Source organism: Vipera ursinii, assembly GCF_947247035.1.
Source record: "Vipera ursinii genome assembly, chromosome: Z".
Lineage (NCBI taxonomy): Eukaryota > Metazoa > Chordata > Lepidosauria > Squamata > Viperidae > Vipera > Vipera ursinii.
Genome location: NC_139517.1, coordinates 14969562 through 14985681, shown reverse-complemented (window position 1 = coordinate 14985681; position 16120 = coordinate 14969562). Strand labels below are relative to the sequence as shown.

At 43.3% G+C, this 16120-nt stretch overlaps 2 protein-coding genes across 2 annotated transcripts in view; one reads left to right on the top strand and one right to left on the bottom strand.

The window, feature by feature from the left end:
- RPL28 (ribosomal protein L28) overlaps positions 1-16120 on the bottom strand; it is a 532136-nt gene that overhangs the window by 381120 nt on the left and 134896 nt on the right. The gene's annotated exons all lie outside the window — the stretch shown is intronic.
- On the top strand, positions 473-13134 carry LOC310649989 (netrin-1-like; the record flags this gene model as incomplete). Its single annotated transcript, XM_083378822.1, has 6 exons — positions 473-1403; positions 3480-3668; positions 6973-7122; positions 9692-9745; positions 11323-11403; positions 12815-13134. 6 exons carry the CDS (start codon positions 473-475, stop codon positions 13132-13134), a joined length of 1725 nt encoding a protein of 574 aa, XP_083234948.1.

Here is a 16120-nt window from a genome sequence, read left to right as displayed (position 1 = left end):
GGCCCAGGGGCCGGATCCGGCCCGCAAAGTGGTTTCATGCGGCCTGCGAAGCCATCCTGGAAACAGTGAGGGAACAGCCCCCACTGACTTGGCCCTGGCCCAGAGACCCTCCTCCTGCCAGAGACCCTCAGATCTGTCCCACTCCTGCCCAGGCCCCCATAGGCACCCTTGATGCGAACGATGTAGAGCTGGCCACGCCCACCCAGTAGGCCATACGCACTCTAGCCACGCCCACCCAGTAGGCCACGCCCATCCTGGCCATACCCACCCAGCCCCCTGAGGGCAACCACAATGCTGATGCGGCCCTCAATGAAATTGAGTTTGACACCCCTGCTCTATTGTTTTTGGAAACAACAGGTAGAAAATAGGAAAAAGGGGCAAGGAAGAACAGAATGCTCTTTTTTTCATGTCAGCTATTACCTTTTCATCTTCCAGGTGATGAGCTGTTGAATCCAGACGCCTTTCCCCAGAGATGCTTCACTTCCCATGGGGTGTTGCAGTTTTCCTTCCGTTCCTTCTGGGCCAAACTCCCGACCCTCGTGACCCTTGCTACAATGCCAACCAGCGCCCACAATACTGCCTGCCTGAGCTGTCCGAACTGGCATCGGGTCGTCTGGTGGAAGCCTCCAGTACGTGTAGCAGTCCTTCTGGGCGATTCTGCACCTTTCAAGATTCAACCGACCCAGCCTCCAAATTCTGCCAAGGTTGCCAAGAACATAGCCACCGGTCAGAGCAGCTCACAGACCATGATGGGGATAGGACGTGTTGGTGGTCTCAGCCAACAGCCAATGCCACGCTTACTTTGGCTTTAGGCCGGCGAATGGAAATCCTTTACGTGGCTCTGCGGTTCTGCTCCCCACGACCAGAATCTTTGGCCATTTACAAGTCTATGGACTATGGACGCAGTTGGGTACCTTTTCAGTTCTATTCCAGCCACTGCTGGCGGCGTTACCATCTGCCCCCAACCACCACCATTGTGAAAAGCATGGAGCATGAAGCTGTTTGCATCGAGGCTCAAACAGCCCTCAAGCCCCTCACCGGAGGGCTGGTGGCCTTCATGCCTCTTGCAGGCCGCCCTTCATCCCAGCGGTTCGAGTATAGTCCTGTCCTCCAGGACTGGGTGACCGCTACCGACCTCCGCATGTCCTTTGACCGCATGCACTCAGCCCGGACTCTGGGGTTGCGCAGGAAAGAGGCCTCCTATGGAGTAGCTGAGCTGCAGGTTGGAGGCAGATGTAAATGCAATGGACATGCCTCACGATGCACAGCTGGGAAAGATGAAGGGGTACCTCAGTGTGATTGTCGGCACAACACAGCCGGCCCTGAATGTGACATCTGCAAAACGTTCTACTGGGATAGGCCCTGGCAAAGGGCAACCCCCAAAGATGCTCATGAATGTGTGGGTGAGACTGTGGGGAAGATAGGGCACCCATGGCTGAGAACATTATGTGTCCAGAACTGGGATCTGCTCTTTGGAATTCTGCAGAAATAAAGCCCCATTTGCACATGGTCCTTCCCAGCCTAAAGCTGGAAAGATTTTGCCATGGGCATTTTTCCAGAAAAATATATACATATCCACTCTGCTGTTGGTCTATTTAGGACAGGGTCTAGCCATCTTTTCAGATCCCCAGAAATAATTTTTAAAAAGAATTTCTAACATCTCATGAATTGTCTTCATTTTAAAAGATTTCCCCCCACACACACCCCAAAAAAAGAAGAATAGCCAAATTGGGTTGTAGTTCTACCAAAATTGTGTGACAATTTGGCCCTCAAAATCTTAGAGCAATCTTTTCAGGCATTTTTAGGATCATTACTGGACTGTCTCCAATCTGTTCTTTTTTTTTTAAGTTCAACATTTAATGAGGTCAGCAATTTCACCAAAACCTCCTAAAACCTAGCATCTTTATTTGGATAAAGATAAGATCTCATGTGAAAACACTGAAATCTTGTGAAATGGCCCTTTTTAAAAAACGCTCTAATCCACTTTTCAATTTATTTGAGGATTCCCTTGATGCCACTTAGGGACACCAAAGATATCTTGGTACCCACGAGCAGTGAACTGGTAATCATTTAAAGCAGAGGTCCCCATCCTTTTGGGCACCAGAGACCGGTTCCGTGGAGAGAGGTTTTTCTGCGGATCGGAGAGTGCGTGGTTTTGTGTGCTGCCTGCATCCCGCGGATGGGGCATTGCTTGTTTGTGCGGACCGGTTGCTGGCATGCCGCGGCCCGGTACCAATCCACAGACCGGAGATTGGGGATCCCTGATTTAAAGCATTTGATTGTTTTTGGGTGGGGATAAAAATTCCTAACACTGGAGGGTTGTTCATGGGGTAACGTTTTTTTAAAAAAGGTCAGAGGATGGTTGTGATATGATCAAAGCTCGGCCCTATTTATTTCTTTATTATTTAGATATTGATCAAATATATATGGCAACCCTTCTAACACATGCGTGTATTATGTATTTATTAAGTTGGATTGCTCCCCATGTTGCCAATACAAGCAGTCCTCAATCTACAACCACAATGGGGACCAGCACTTTTGTTGCAAAGCATGGCGGTTATTAAGAGAGTCAGGCTCAATTTTACAACCTTTTTACCACAGTTATTAAGCTAATCAGTGTAGTTATTAAGTGAATCATGCAGTTGTTAAGCAAATCCAGCTTCCCTCTTTGACTCTGCCTCTCAGTAGCCAGCTGGGAAGGTTGCATGTCGTGATGATCAGGTGACGGCAGGATGCTGCAACCGTTGTAAATACATGCTGGTTGTCAAGTGCAGGAATTTTGATCACATGACTGAGGGGATATGCTGTGACACTTGCAAGTGCCATTGTAACTTTGAATGGTTATAAGTTGAGGACTGCCTGTTTTACAGATCTCTTAAAACAATTACATTTATTAAACATGAATTAAAAACAAGATTGTGAGAAAGTTAGAATCAGCAACCACTGAGGCAACAAGCACATGTGATTTCTCTCCTCAGGAGATACCCAGGTCTGTTGAAAAAAACACATTACAAGGGATTTCTGAAAGGTCAAAAAGGTCGGGGCAGAGTGAGCTTAACCTATGTAGTAGTAGTAGTAGTAGTAGTAGTAGTAGTAGTAGTAATAATAATAATAATAATAATAATAATAATAATAATAATAATAATAATAATAATTTGGAAGGGACCTTGCAGGTCATCTAGTCCAACCCCCTGCTCAGGCAGGAAACCCTATACCATTTCGGACAAATGGCTGTCCACTCTCTTCTTAAAAAATTCCAGTGTTGGAGAGCTGAACAATGTATGTTAAAAAAAATACTGGGTTTGATCACCCTGTAGCAGCCAGGATCTGGATTTCTTGACCCATTCCATCCCTCTGGACCCCCTCTGGCTTGGAGGACTGGGTATACTGGTGGTGGTCCAGAGGTGGGATGGAAAGAGGTTTTGGGCATGGACGGAGAAAGCTTCCTGAACTGATGAACCTCCTTCCTGTGTCCTCAGCCTGCAACTGCAACCGCCATTCCCATCGCTGCCGCTTCAGCATGGAGCTTTTCAAACTTTCAGGGCGCCAGAGTGGAGGGATCTGCTTGAACTGTCGACACCACACAGCAGGGCGCCACTGTCAGTATTGCTCACCAGGCTTTAAGCGTGACTTCAGCCACCCCATCAGCAGCCACAGAGCCTGCAAAGGTGGGTCAGGTCCTGAAACCCAGAGCATCCTTGTCAGAAGGGACAAGAAGGGGGCTCAAAGAAGTCAAGATGGCGGCGTTGCATATCTGATCAAAGCCTGCTCTCTTTTTATGAGAAAGGAATAGGTGTCACTTATAAAAAGGAGCAGAGCTTCAGTCACACAGTAATGGCTGTCATCTTGACTTTTTTGACCTTATCTTGCAAATACAACTTTCTCGTTCTGGTGTTTTCAGTTCTTTATCAATAAGGAAGATTTTTTTTATCCCGCCTTTATTACTTCATAGGTAGCCGAAGGCGGCAAACATACCTAATATTACAGTACTTCTTCCTATTTATTATATTATATTATATTATATTATATTATATTATATTATATTATATTATATTATATTATATTATATTATATTATATTATATTATATTATATTATATTATATTATATTATAATATTATATTATATTATATTATATTATATTATATTATATTATATTATATTATATTATATTATATTATATTATATTATATTATATTATATTATATTATATTATATTATATTATATTATATTATATTATATTATATTATATTATATTATATTATATTATTATATTGTAAACTGGTGTAAGGAAAACAGCCTAGTTTTAAATAATGGAAAAACCAAAGAGATCATTGTCAATTTCAGAAAAGGCAGACACAGTCACACTTCTCTGTGCATAAATGATTCACCTGTGGAGATGGTTACCAGCATCACATTCCTGGGTGTGCAGCTAACGAGTAGGCTGGCTTGGTTGCTCAACAGTGAGAAACTGGTGAAGCAGGCACAGCAGCGCCTGCATTTTCTGCGTCGCATGAGAAAAACACATCTTCCTTCCCCTGTCCTGACCACTCTCTACAGGGGAACAATCGAGAGCATCCTGTCATACAGCATCACAGCCTGGTTTGGAAGCATCACTGCTTCAGACAGGAAGGCGGTGCAGAGAGTGGTGAGGATGGCCGAAAAGATCATTGGCAGTTCCCTCCCCTCCATCCAGGACATAGCACAGAAGCATTGCTTGAGCAGGGTCCGTAAGATTATCTGGGACACGACTCATCCTCTTCAAGACCTGTTTTCCTTGTTACCTTCTGGGAGGAGGAGGCTTCGTGGTATCGGTAGCAAAACATCCAGATTCAGCCATAGTTTCATTCCATACAGCATTAACCTTGTGAACTCTCAAGCTTCCTCCTTCCATTATATATTTAAGATGGACAGTATTCAATATTTAATATTTATTTGTTATGTATACGTAGGGGTGTGGGTCTATACATATGTGTATATAGTATGGTTAGGTGTGTGTCATGTATGTGTTCCACTTTGAGAGCGGGCAACTAAATTTCATTTTTGATGTGTGCTGTTGTGCCCACAGTAAAGAAAGACAATAAAGGTTATCTTATCTTAGTTTTCATATTTCTTAACTGCCCATTGTGAAGCATGGGAAAAGTCCATGCAGTTCAAGTGAATGCAAAGGTTTATTGCAGACCTATGCTCTCTACAAAAATCTGAACTACTAATGGTCAAAGCAAATAGGCAGTAGATAAAAGTCAGTGGAATTCAAGGTGGGCTGGACTTAGATTTATAGTTTATAGTTTATAGTTTTATTTAATTTATATACCGCCCTTCTCCTTGGTGGGGACTCAGGGCGGTTCACAGGGCATATATAAAAAAGACAATACAAAAATTAAAAAAAAGATTAAACCCATGCCCAGTTAAAAACAGTGAACAAGTCTAAAACAACTATTAAAACCCATCCCCATCAGGCCAGACCAGCTATTTCGAATAGGTGGGTCTTCAGGTCACGACGGAAAGTTCGGAGGTCTGGTGCCATCCGGAGCTCCACCGGCAGTTGGTTCCATTTCTTGTGGGCACGAAGGGAATCAAGACCGATGACACAGTTGATCCCTCCCTTCTGGCTCGACCTAGTCATTTCCTACACCCATCTTCCTCAGACCAACAATCCTATGAGGTGGGTTGGACTGAGAGAGAGTTACTGGCCCAAATTCACCCAGACACCTTTCATGCTTAAGGTAGGACTAGAACTCACTGTTTCCTGGTGATTGGCCCAAAGTTACCCAGCCAGCTGTCAAGCCTAAGATGGAACTAGAACTCACCGTCTCCTTGTTTCTAGCCTGGTGCCTGAACCACTAGAACAAACTGATTCTCTAATTGTTCATAAGATGGAGTTTTTGTCTCCACCATGCTTAGGAAAAGGGCTACAATGCATATTCCTGGAAAAGAGAGGGGCACCATTGCAAAAACCAAAAATTGATTTAGCAATCTCCTCTTATCCTCCCTGGGATGTGAAATCTGTGATACTTGAACAGTCAACCAAGAGTCTGGGGTCAGTAAGTTTATAAGTCTCCCTGAAATTCTCACAAAAAGGAGACGGTCCCAAAAGGGTCCATACAATCAAAGCCTCACCATTTTTATAGGGTAATGACACCTTTTAAAACAAGGTGTGGTTTTAATCAAATGGTTATGGCCACCATTCTAACTTTTTCAATGTTCTGGACTCACCCTGGAGTGTATACAGAGAATCAAAGTCATCTGAATAAGGCTTGCAATGGTTACAATGGGAAAAAAAGCCTGCCCTGTACAAAATTCATATTTTCTGTGAAGGCCTGTTGGGTTGCCTTCTAAATACTTCAAGCTTATTCCTTTGCTTTGAAACTTGTCTCCAAGGTTGATGTAATGACCAGGCCTTCCTTTGCTATGAAACCTGGGAAATGTAGTGTGGTGAAGGGGATGAGGATTGTTATGGTAGCTCTTTTTTGGATTCCACTGAGTAAAAAAATCTAGGATGTATTCTTTAGGAAACTTTGTTTTCTTTTAAGTTTGCTGTTATCCATCCTCTATGCTCAGTCAGACATGTCAAACTCGCGACGTCACATGACATTGCGCAATGGGGTGGGCACGGCTTTCAGATTATGCATCCGGCCAGCGGGCCAGCAGTTTGACACCCCTGAAGGATGAATGAATCCATTGGAGATGGATTCGAGCATAGGCAGCATTTGAATCTAGGCAACTGTGGCTTGTCAGCAAATCATGGTTAAAAAGCAAAACCATGGCTTACTCCGATGTGTGAATCCACACTATGGTCAAGAGAGAGAGTTTTGGAGCTTTCTCTCTTAAAGTCACAGCACTGAGAAAGCTTGCATTCCTGTAAAAGGCACACACACCTTTTAACTAAAAAAAGTCAGGTTGGATAGATTATTGCGGAGATGGCCAAGTACATATTCTCCTTCCATAACTCCTCCTCTTTTTTCTTTCCAGCTTGCCAATGTCATCCTATTGGGGCAACTGGGGCCATTTGCAACCAGACCACTGGAGAGTGCCAGTGCAAGAATGGAGTCACTGGCCTGACCTGCAATCGATGTGCCCAGGGTTTCCAGCAAAGCCGCAGCGCTCACATACCCTGCATTCGTAAGCTTTCTTCTTCCTTAAACCTCCTTCCATGTCAGCCTTTTGGGACAGCCCAGTCCACACCTGGACAACAATTCATTTCTTGGGGCCAATTTGAGAATGAAGCACCTTAGTGCAACCTCCCCCAACCTGGCACTTTCCAAGTGACACACCGCGATGCCTGAATAAGCATAGGATTAGCACTCCCAATACATCTGTTGTGTAGCTGGTTCTTTGCAGGCATTGAGCGAGACGGAAGGTTCAAAACAGCAAGAGGCTTTATTGAAGGTCAGAACATAACAGAAACAGCAAGGTAGCTGCTGCGCAGTTATTTATATGGTTGGCCGATAGGTGGCGACCAATAGGTTTGAAGCATAGGTTTCCTGCCCAAAGACCTACTTAGCCGGCTGGAGACAACCAGTCTGGACTGGCTAGCAACATATGCATGAACTAGTACTTAGCAATTGAATGCAAGCAATTATCAAGCAGTGCAACAAGAGCAAACACTACAACATAGACAAAAGGCCAATACATTACAACATCTATAGGGTATCAAGTTATGGAGAGTGTCCTTTGCCCCTTGGGTCAATGGGGAAGAAGAACCAAGAGGCCAAGATCTACAGATTCTAGTTTCCCTTTTCTTAAATTGCTTAGCTTCAGGGAAGGCTTCAGGAAACTCCATAAAATCTTTGTTTAGCATTTCAGAGTGGTTAGCAGGGCCATGCAACACACATCAAAAAGAACTAGAACATGGTGGCGAACCTATGGCACGCGTGCCAGAGGCGGCACTCAGAGCCCTCTCTTTTGGCACGCACGCCACTGCCGGCAGCAGCAGGTCCATCAGGCTGCCACCACTGCCCAGAGCAGGAGCCCCGCCCAGCAAAAAAGAGGCGAAGTGGCCGACTAGCAAGCTCAAGTAGAGATGGTAGAGCAGAGGTCACCAACCATTGTCGATTGGTGGACTGGAAGAAAAGGGAGGGGGAAGCATTTTGCAGGTGTGCATGTGCGCACGGGGCTGTGAGTATGCACACGCTGCAAATGGGGCGGGGCTGGTGCCTGCGTGATACTCACTACCCCTGCCCCATTCTTGCGTGGTGCAGTGCTCTGTATTGGCACCTTGCAGCATGGTGGCCCATTTTTGCGCCCCTGGTTTTTGCGTGCCAGAGGTGGCACTCAGAGGTGCCTCCCTGCCACCCCCCTCCCCAAGGGCACCATAATGCTGATGCACCCCTGGCACTTTGCAATAAATAAGTGGGTTTTGGGTTGGGGTTTGGGCACTCAGTCTCTAAAAGGTTCGCCATCACTGAACTAGAATGTCAATAACACAGCCAAAGCAGCCATCTTGATTTTTTTTCCCCCAATCCCCATGGTGGTCCCACCGGGAATCTCTCTCCTCTCTAGCATAAAATCCAGTTGGGCTACTAACCTTCTTACAAGCTTAGGGCTGTTGTCAGGATCAAATAAAGGGGGATAACCACTCATCATTCCATGTGTCTTGAATTTATCTTTCTGTCCTTGTCTATATTTGGTCTTTGGTGCAAAATTACCTTTTTCTTAAGGAAAAAAAAGTTCAATGGAGAAGCTGCCACTCTTTTGATACTATTGATTTCATCAAAGAAATATCCACACAGGTAATCCCTGCCTTAATTTACCATTCATTTAGTAACCAAAGTTACAACAGCAGTGGAAAATAAAGTGACCTACAACAGGTCTTTGCTCTTACAACTATCACAGCATCCCCACATTCACGTGATCAGGTGCTTGACCACCCACCTCACAGGGTTGTCGTTGTAAGGAAAAGAGGAAGAGGAGGAAGGCAGGTTGGATATGTTCACTAGCTTGAATTATTTATAAAAAATAACAAAGCTGGGAAGCAAATAGATAAATAAATTTTGTTCCACGTGCACATGCACAAAAAACCACAAAATATCTTTCTTTTTTTCCATGTGGCATACAACCACGATTAACAGCAAATTCTTCCCACTCCTCCTTCCAGCACATCCTTCCACAGAATAAAATATTGCTTCCCAATTATGAATGAGGAAGTGGGTTCATGTTTTCCAGTAAAGCCCCGATCTTTATGAGGAGGGATGCTGAATGAGGTAATCATAGGGCATAGCATACACACAGACATCTCATCTCAAGTGGACTGATGTCATAGAAGCCGGGCAGCCCAGCTGTGAGCTTCTGGCGATATCACTTTCAAAAGCATCAGCCTGGGGGGTGAAAATTTGCAGCAAAGATTTCTGGAAGTTGAGCAAAGGCTCCAGGCTCCTGTAATCATTTGATTGGTATTCAGCTTTTTCCTGTGGGCTGAAAACAATGAAGATCAACTTGGGAGGGTTGTGAAGAATCCTTAGTGAAATCATGGAAACTCCCAACAGATTTGAGGCAGTGATTAGGATGTGGACCTTCTGTATAACATCCTTTATTTTTCTGTTCTCAAACCAAGACCGAGGAACTGATGCCCAAACGCAGCTATCCAAATGTCCAGATAGAACTCATTTATTCAGACCTGGGAATGTGTCTTTTTGGGGGAGTGGGGGGGGGGGAATATCAAATCTATTATTCTACATCTTACCCTCCCTAGGAATCCAGGAGGAGATGACAACTACAGTTATCCCACCTCAGGAATGGAAAGCAGGTGAGACGACAGAGTGTAAATATTATCTTACTTTTCCTAAGGAAATCAGTTATTTTTTTTTCCTTTCAAAGGGTTGGAAAACCACATCCCTGGAAGAAGAGCCCTTTTCATCCCTAAAAAAAATGAAAACAATTTCACAGTCAATGCAAAGAGTAAGGAAGATGATGCTCACAAAGCCACGCAGGCTTTCCTGTCAAATAAAAGAGGCTAAAGCAGTGGTTTTCAACCTTTTCTTCACCGTGGACCCCCTTTAAATACCTTTTGTGGTGTGGGAAGTCAGCTCCCTAGAGAAGGAAATATTAAAAGGGCACAAAAATATATTTCCTAAAAGATATTGAAGAACCAGGAAAGCATGCCCAGATTTCTTAATAGTCCCAGGTCTCCTTTCCCTAAGCAGAAAAACCAGTCCTATAGATATGCCAATGTGAACCATCAGGAAGGTTGGAGCTAGAACATTAAGAAGAAGGGGACGAGAGAGAATGAGGTGGCTGGATGGAGTCACTGAAGCAGTAGGCGTGAGCTTAAATGGACTCCAGAAGATGGTAGAGGACAGGAAAGCCTGGAGGAACGTTGTCCATAGGGTCGCGATGGGTCGGACACGACTTCGCAACTAACAACAACAACAGAACATTAAGAAGACAAAGACACCTAAAATCTACATACCCCAGCCCCAGGGAAGCAAGACATGACCTTTGGACATAATAGGATCAACCCATCACCATCAGAATGCCGGAAGAGCACACTCAGACTCAGGTCCAAAGTTCATGACACAGGAAATAGCTTCAAACAGGAACAGGAAGCAACTCTAAACAAAAGGATCCAGAGGGTATAAAAACCTACTCCTTACATGTGGTCAGCCCTTCTTCTTTTCTGCTGGAACCATCTTTCTGTCTGGCTTTCCTCTCCAACAAACTACAACCTTCTTCCCAAAGCCGTTGCCGTGTTTATTCCCAGCTTGGATGAACCATAATGAAGACTTTTCTTCCAACAGTGACCATGGACCATGGCCACAAACCCCCAAAACTTAAGATTTAAATCATAACATTTCTTCAAGCCTTCGCAGACCCCGTATATGATATCATGGCCCTCCAGGGGTCTGTGGACCACAGGTTGAGAACCACTGGGCGGAAGCATTCTTTTAAGTCCAGAATGTCCATATACTGTAACATTCAGAAGTAGCCCAAACACCTCCCTAATTCACAGGAGTATAGGAAGAGGGAAGAGTTACAGGAGGAAGTTGCAAGATGCTTTATAGCCAGCTCTGTTTTAGCCATCCATTCAAGTTGATTTCCAGGCCTGGTCTATCTAGTGGGGCTGACAAGTCAACTTGAGAATTGGTAGGAGGACCTGTATGAGGGAAACGGTTCTTGCTCCAAGGTGATCCAGTTGGCAGTTAGGTCAGGGCTTTCAACATTTTTCGAACAACTCCAATAAGCTCCAGATAGCATCTGAGATACCAGGAGAACAACAGGTTGCCTAATCTTGCTCTAATGAAAATAATACATGAGACAAATAGTTGGTTTTAACTGCGGACAGACATTGCCCAGAAAAATGTTTGTTTGTTTTTTGTTCACCAGGTACTGAATGTCAGAGCCATTGCACAGCACCACAAAGACATGTCCACATGAACTTGAGGAACTATTGCAAGAAGGATTACGGTAGTGTTCGTTATTTATTTAAGATTCCACCGTTCCTTGCAGGAGCTCAAGACACTTCTGCAGGGTTTTTTTTCCCCATGAGAATAACTTGTGTGCAAACTCTGCTGAGGCATAATATTGGCCCAAAGTCATCCAGTCAGCTTCCACAGTTGAGGCTGGATTTGAACCTGGTGCTCCCCACTCCAATTACCTTCATCACCACAGTTAGTCCTTGTTTAACAACTGTTCTTGTTTAGCAACCACTGAAAATTATGAGAGTGCTGGGGGAAAAAAACTTTCTGACTAGTCTTCACTTATGACCATGACTAAAATTTGGGCACTTCACAAAAAGCAGGGATGTTTGACCTTTGCAGCAGTCTGTGGTTAATGTGATCACTATTTGGATGCTTCCCAGCCAGATTTCAACAAGCAAAGTTAATGGAGAAGCCCTATGTAAAGTCGTAAATCATTGTCACATGATAGCTTGGCTAACAATGTGGGTGATTTGCTTAACAGCAGAGGCAGAATGGAGGTTGTAGGTCTGTGGCAATGGCTGCCTCACTTAGTGATGGATTTGCCAGTCCCAATGATGGTCATTAAGCAAGGGCTATCTGTACACCAAATTGATGCACTATCTCTCATTTCCATGTCCATTATTTCCCTGCTTGCAAAACTGTGATCAAAAAACAACTGGAATGGTCAACCAGGAAGTGGTGTTACTATACAGATAGTCCTCGACTTATGACCACAACTGAGCTCAAAATTTCTGTTGCTAAGTGAGAACAGTTGTTAAGTGAGTTTCGCCCCATTTTACAACCCTTCTTGCCACAGTTGTTAAGCAAATCACTGCAGTTGTTAGCAACACGGTTGTAAAGTGAATCTGGTTTCCCCATTGACTTTGCTTGTCAGAAGGTCATAAATGGTGATCACATGATCCTGGGACGCTGCAACCATCATAAATATGAGTCAGTTGCCAAGCCTCTGAGTTCCAATCATGCATGCTGCAACAGTTGTAAGTGTGAAACACCAGTCCTAAGTAACTTTTTTCGGGGCCAGTGTAATTTTGAACTGTTACTAAATGAATTGTAATTTGAGGACTACCCACAGAATCAATCCAGGAAATATAGAATATATGAAATTAATAGTCTTCATGCAGAAGGTGATGCTGTGGCCCCCTGATACATCCTCTGTTAAAACATCCATTTGCTGGGAAACACTGCTGTCCCCAGAGATGACGTGCCTAGTGATGATAGCATGGAGTTACAAACTGGAGTCTTAGATGGTACTGCTTAGGGGGCGGGAATAAAAAAGAACTTGTAAAAGGAGTGATGTCATAGCTCCAGAAATAGGGCAGGATCACATAACAGTTCACTTCCTGATAGGTTTTTTTCTCTCTCTTTTTTTTTGGTGACCTTCACAATACTGATGGCAGTTCTCCGGGCCCAGCTGTTGGCCTTAGAGAAGTCTGGAACATGGTGGCAATTTACAGCCTCAGTCCTCACTGTCTACCGCCAGCGTCGCGTGCCTATTCGTCGGGGAGAGCAGCCACTCTGGGTACCAGAACAAGATTTGGCCTGCCGGTGCCTCCACCTCCAAGTGGGCAAATTTTACCTTATCATCGGCAATGATGCTGAGTCACCTGACCCTGCCCGGCTAATCCTTGACAAAAACAGCCTTGCTCTGCTCTGGAGGGATGCTTGGGCACATAAACTGCGAAGTTTCCAGCAACAAAGCAAGCATGGAAAATGCTGAGGTATCTAAGCCAAAGAGGTGATGGGAAAGTGGGTGAAGAAACAGGCAGGAAAAGGCCTGAATGGGTGGAGCAGTGGGCTAACGCCTCCTTAAGTAACACCAGCTGCCTGCAATTAGTGCAGGTTCGCATCCCACCAGGCTCAAGGTTGACTCAGCCTTCCATCCTTCCGAGGTAGGTAAAATGAGGACCCAGATTGTTGGGGGCAATAAGCTGACTTTGTAATAATGCCGCTTGGGGTGTATGTGAAAGCCCTAACAAGCAGGCATATACATAGAATGAAGGCTATTGCTAAGCTTGTAAGCCGCCCTGAGTCTTTGGAGAAGGGCGGGATATAAATGTAATAAAAATAAATAAATAAAAAAATAAAAAAAAACCTCAAACCCAAACTGAGTTTCAGAGTCCCACAGAAACTCCCTTGGGTACAAAAGGCTGAGCTTAAACTGGAACTGATTTTGATTTTGAAGTTTTAGTTCTGCATATCGATGACCCCCTCATTCATCCTTGTGACAGACCCATGGGTTGAGATATTAATTTTAATTGGGTTTTAACTGGGGTTTTACATGTTGCAGGGACTTAGTTTAATCTTTTTTAAATTGGTCTTAATTTTTGTATTAATGTTTTAAAAATTATACCCTGTAAACCGCCCTGAGTCCTTCGGGAAAGGGCGGTATATAAATTCAATAAATTAAATTAAATTAAATTAAATATTATCCCCTCTTTACAAGATAGAGGAACTCAGCTGAACTAGAAACTTGGTTTTGGATGAATTAGGTAATGGAAAATATTTGGGCATGGGAAGCTGCTGATTAAGTTATAGCACCCTGAGCCATCAGGAGACTAGCTGGGCAGAACATATGCTACTCTTCACTAGCAAACTCTATCCTGCCACAGGGACAAATCTCAAAAAAAATGGTGCTGTTGTTATTTACCACATAACACAGATGGAGAATGGAGGTGTCCCCTGGCTCTGTTTTCCTTCTCTCCCTTCATGGGAGGAAGGATAAGGATAGGATAGGATAAAGAATAAGACTTTGAGTTTCAACAGAGGACTAAAGCATCTGTCTTGGTCATCTGTTCAAAACCCAGTATTTTGGGGCAAGCGTTTTTCACAGCCGCATTCAAAATTGGTATCAGCTAATAGTCAGATTTCCTTTGGTCATGAGTTTGGCATTTTTCAAGGATGATGTCTAAATTAGTCAAGAACCAGTTCTGACAAAACTCTTCCAGTGAGACCTTTGAAACAAAAGCTATCGCAGTAGTTAAGAACTGTAATGTGTCAAGTCATTTTTAAAAAGCTGCATTGTGTCAAAAGATATTATTAAACACAGCAAGTTACTGTAATGCCAATAAAACAGAACTTCTCAGACGTTGTGGTGTCAAGAGCCACTAAAATTTCAAATAGGTCTGACCTTTCCCATCATCGTCATATCAGATATTCAGGAAACTAAATAATACAATTTAACTAAAGCTAAATTGAAACCCTTGAGAAATGCAGCGATTTTGGAATGTAAGACTGACAGAAAAATGTTCCATATAAAGAATTCCCTTTGAGCTGGATGGCATTTCTTGATAATAAAAGGTTAGCAAATTTGTCCTGATTGCTTTATTCAAAGAAGTGAAGTCATAACAAGAAACAGCTTGATATCTCTTTTGAGTGGGGCTGGTGAAGGTCTAAGAGTGCTTAGAAATTTTTCTTATTTAACTCACTTCCTTTTTAATATTGCTGATGTAGTACACAGATCATTACAACAGTTTTAGAGTCCTCGGCTTACAATCATTTGTTTATTAACCATTTGAAGTTACAATGGCACTGAAAAAAGTGTCTTATGACCATTTTTCACACTTAAGACCGTTGCAGCATCCCCACTGTCACATGATTAAAATTCAGATGCTTGGCAACGGACTCGTATTTATGACATTTGCAGTGGCCCAGAGTCATGTGATCCCCCTTTGTTACCTTCTGACAAGCAAAGTCATTAGGGAAGCCAGATTCACTTAACAACCATGTTTACCAACTAAACAACTGCAGTGATTCACTTAACAGCTGTGGCAGGAGAGTTCGTAAAATGGAGCAAAACTCACTTAACAACTGTCTTGCTTAACAACATAAATTTTGGGCGCAATTGTGGTCGTAAGTTGAGGACTAACTGTAAAGGCTTTACAGTTAAACGGCATCTATGGGTCATCCTTCTACATAGAATTGGGTTGATTCAGTAATGTTTTGCGTTCTGAATCCTGCTGAGCTAAACAGCTAAAGAGGCATATGAACTCATAAACATTTGGGAGAAATCCCTATCCATAAATAACGATTATGAACATCAAGTTCTGTTAAAATGAATTCAATAGGCATAAAATGCTCCATTAGGTTCTTAACTCCCAATCTTTCCAGTACAGTTAAACTAACTCACATTGTTCCTACTCTGCCTGTGCAAGCTGGCTGTTCAGAAAGCATAGAGTAGTGATGATGAAACCTTTGGACTTGGCATGTCAAAAATTCAGAAAATGCTTAACTTGATGCTGCTGGTGTGTTACCCCTGAACAAGAGAAACAATTCTTTACATATCCATGGATAATTCAATGCACTTCTTGTTCACACAAATGTAAACGCTGATTTCGTATGATTGCTGATAGTGCAATTTTGGAGACTATAGTCACAAATATCTTCTGTGCTTATGCCTTGAAAATGAGCTTTGCTGCACAAACAGCCACCCAGTGCAGCAGGTGGAAGAGAACTAAACTACGTGCCTGCCATGTCCCTATTTTGCAAGTTGTTGACCTTTTCACGTCACCACCAATCACAATCCTGAGGGTGACAGTTCATCTGATGATTTGTATGGTGAGAATCCATTTTAAGCTCTGGGTCACATATTTTTGTTTATTCAGTTTCTTTGATAACTCAAACAGGGATAATAGTTATAATTGGTGAATGCTGGCATGTCACCTAAAATGTCGTACCATATCATTTTTAACGTGTGTGTCATAGGT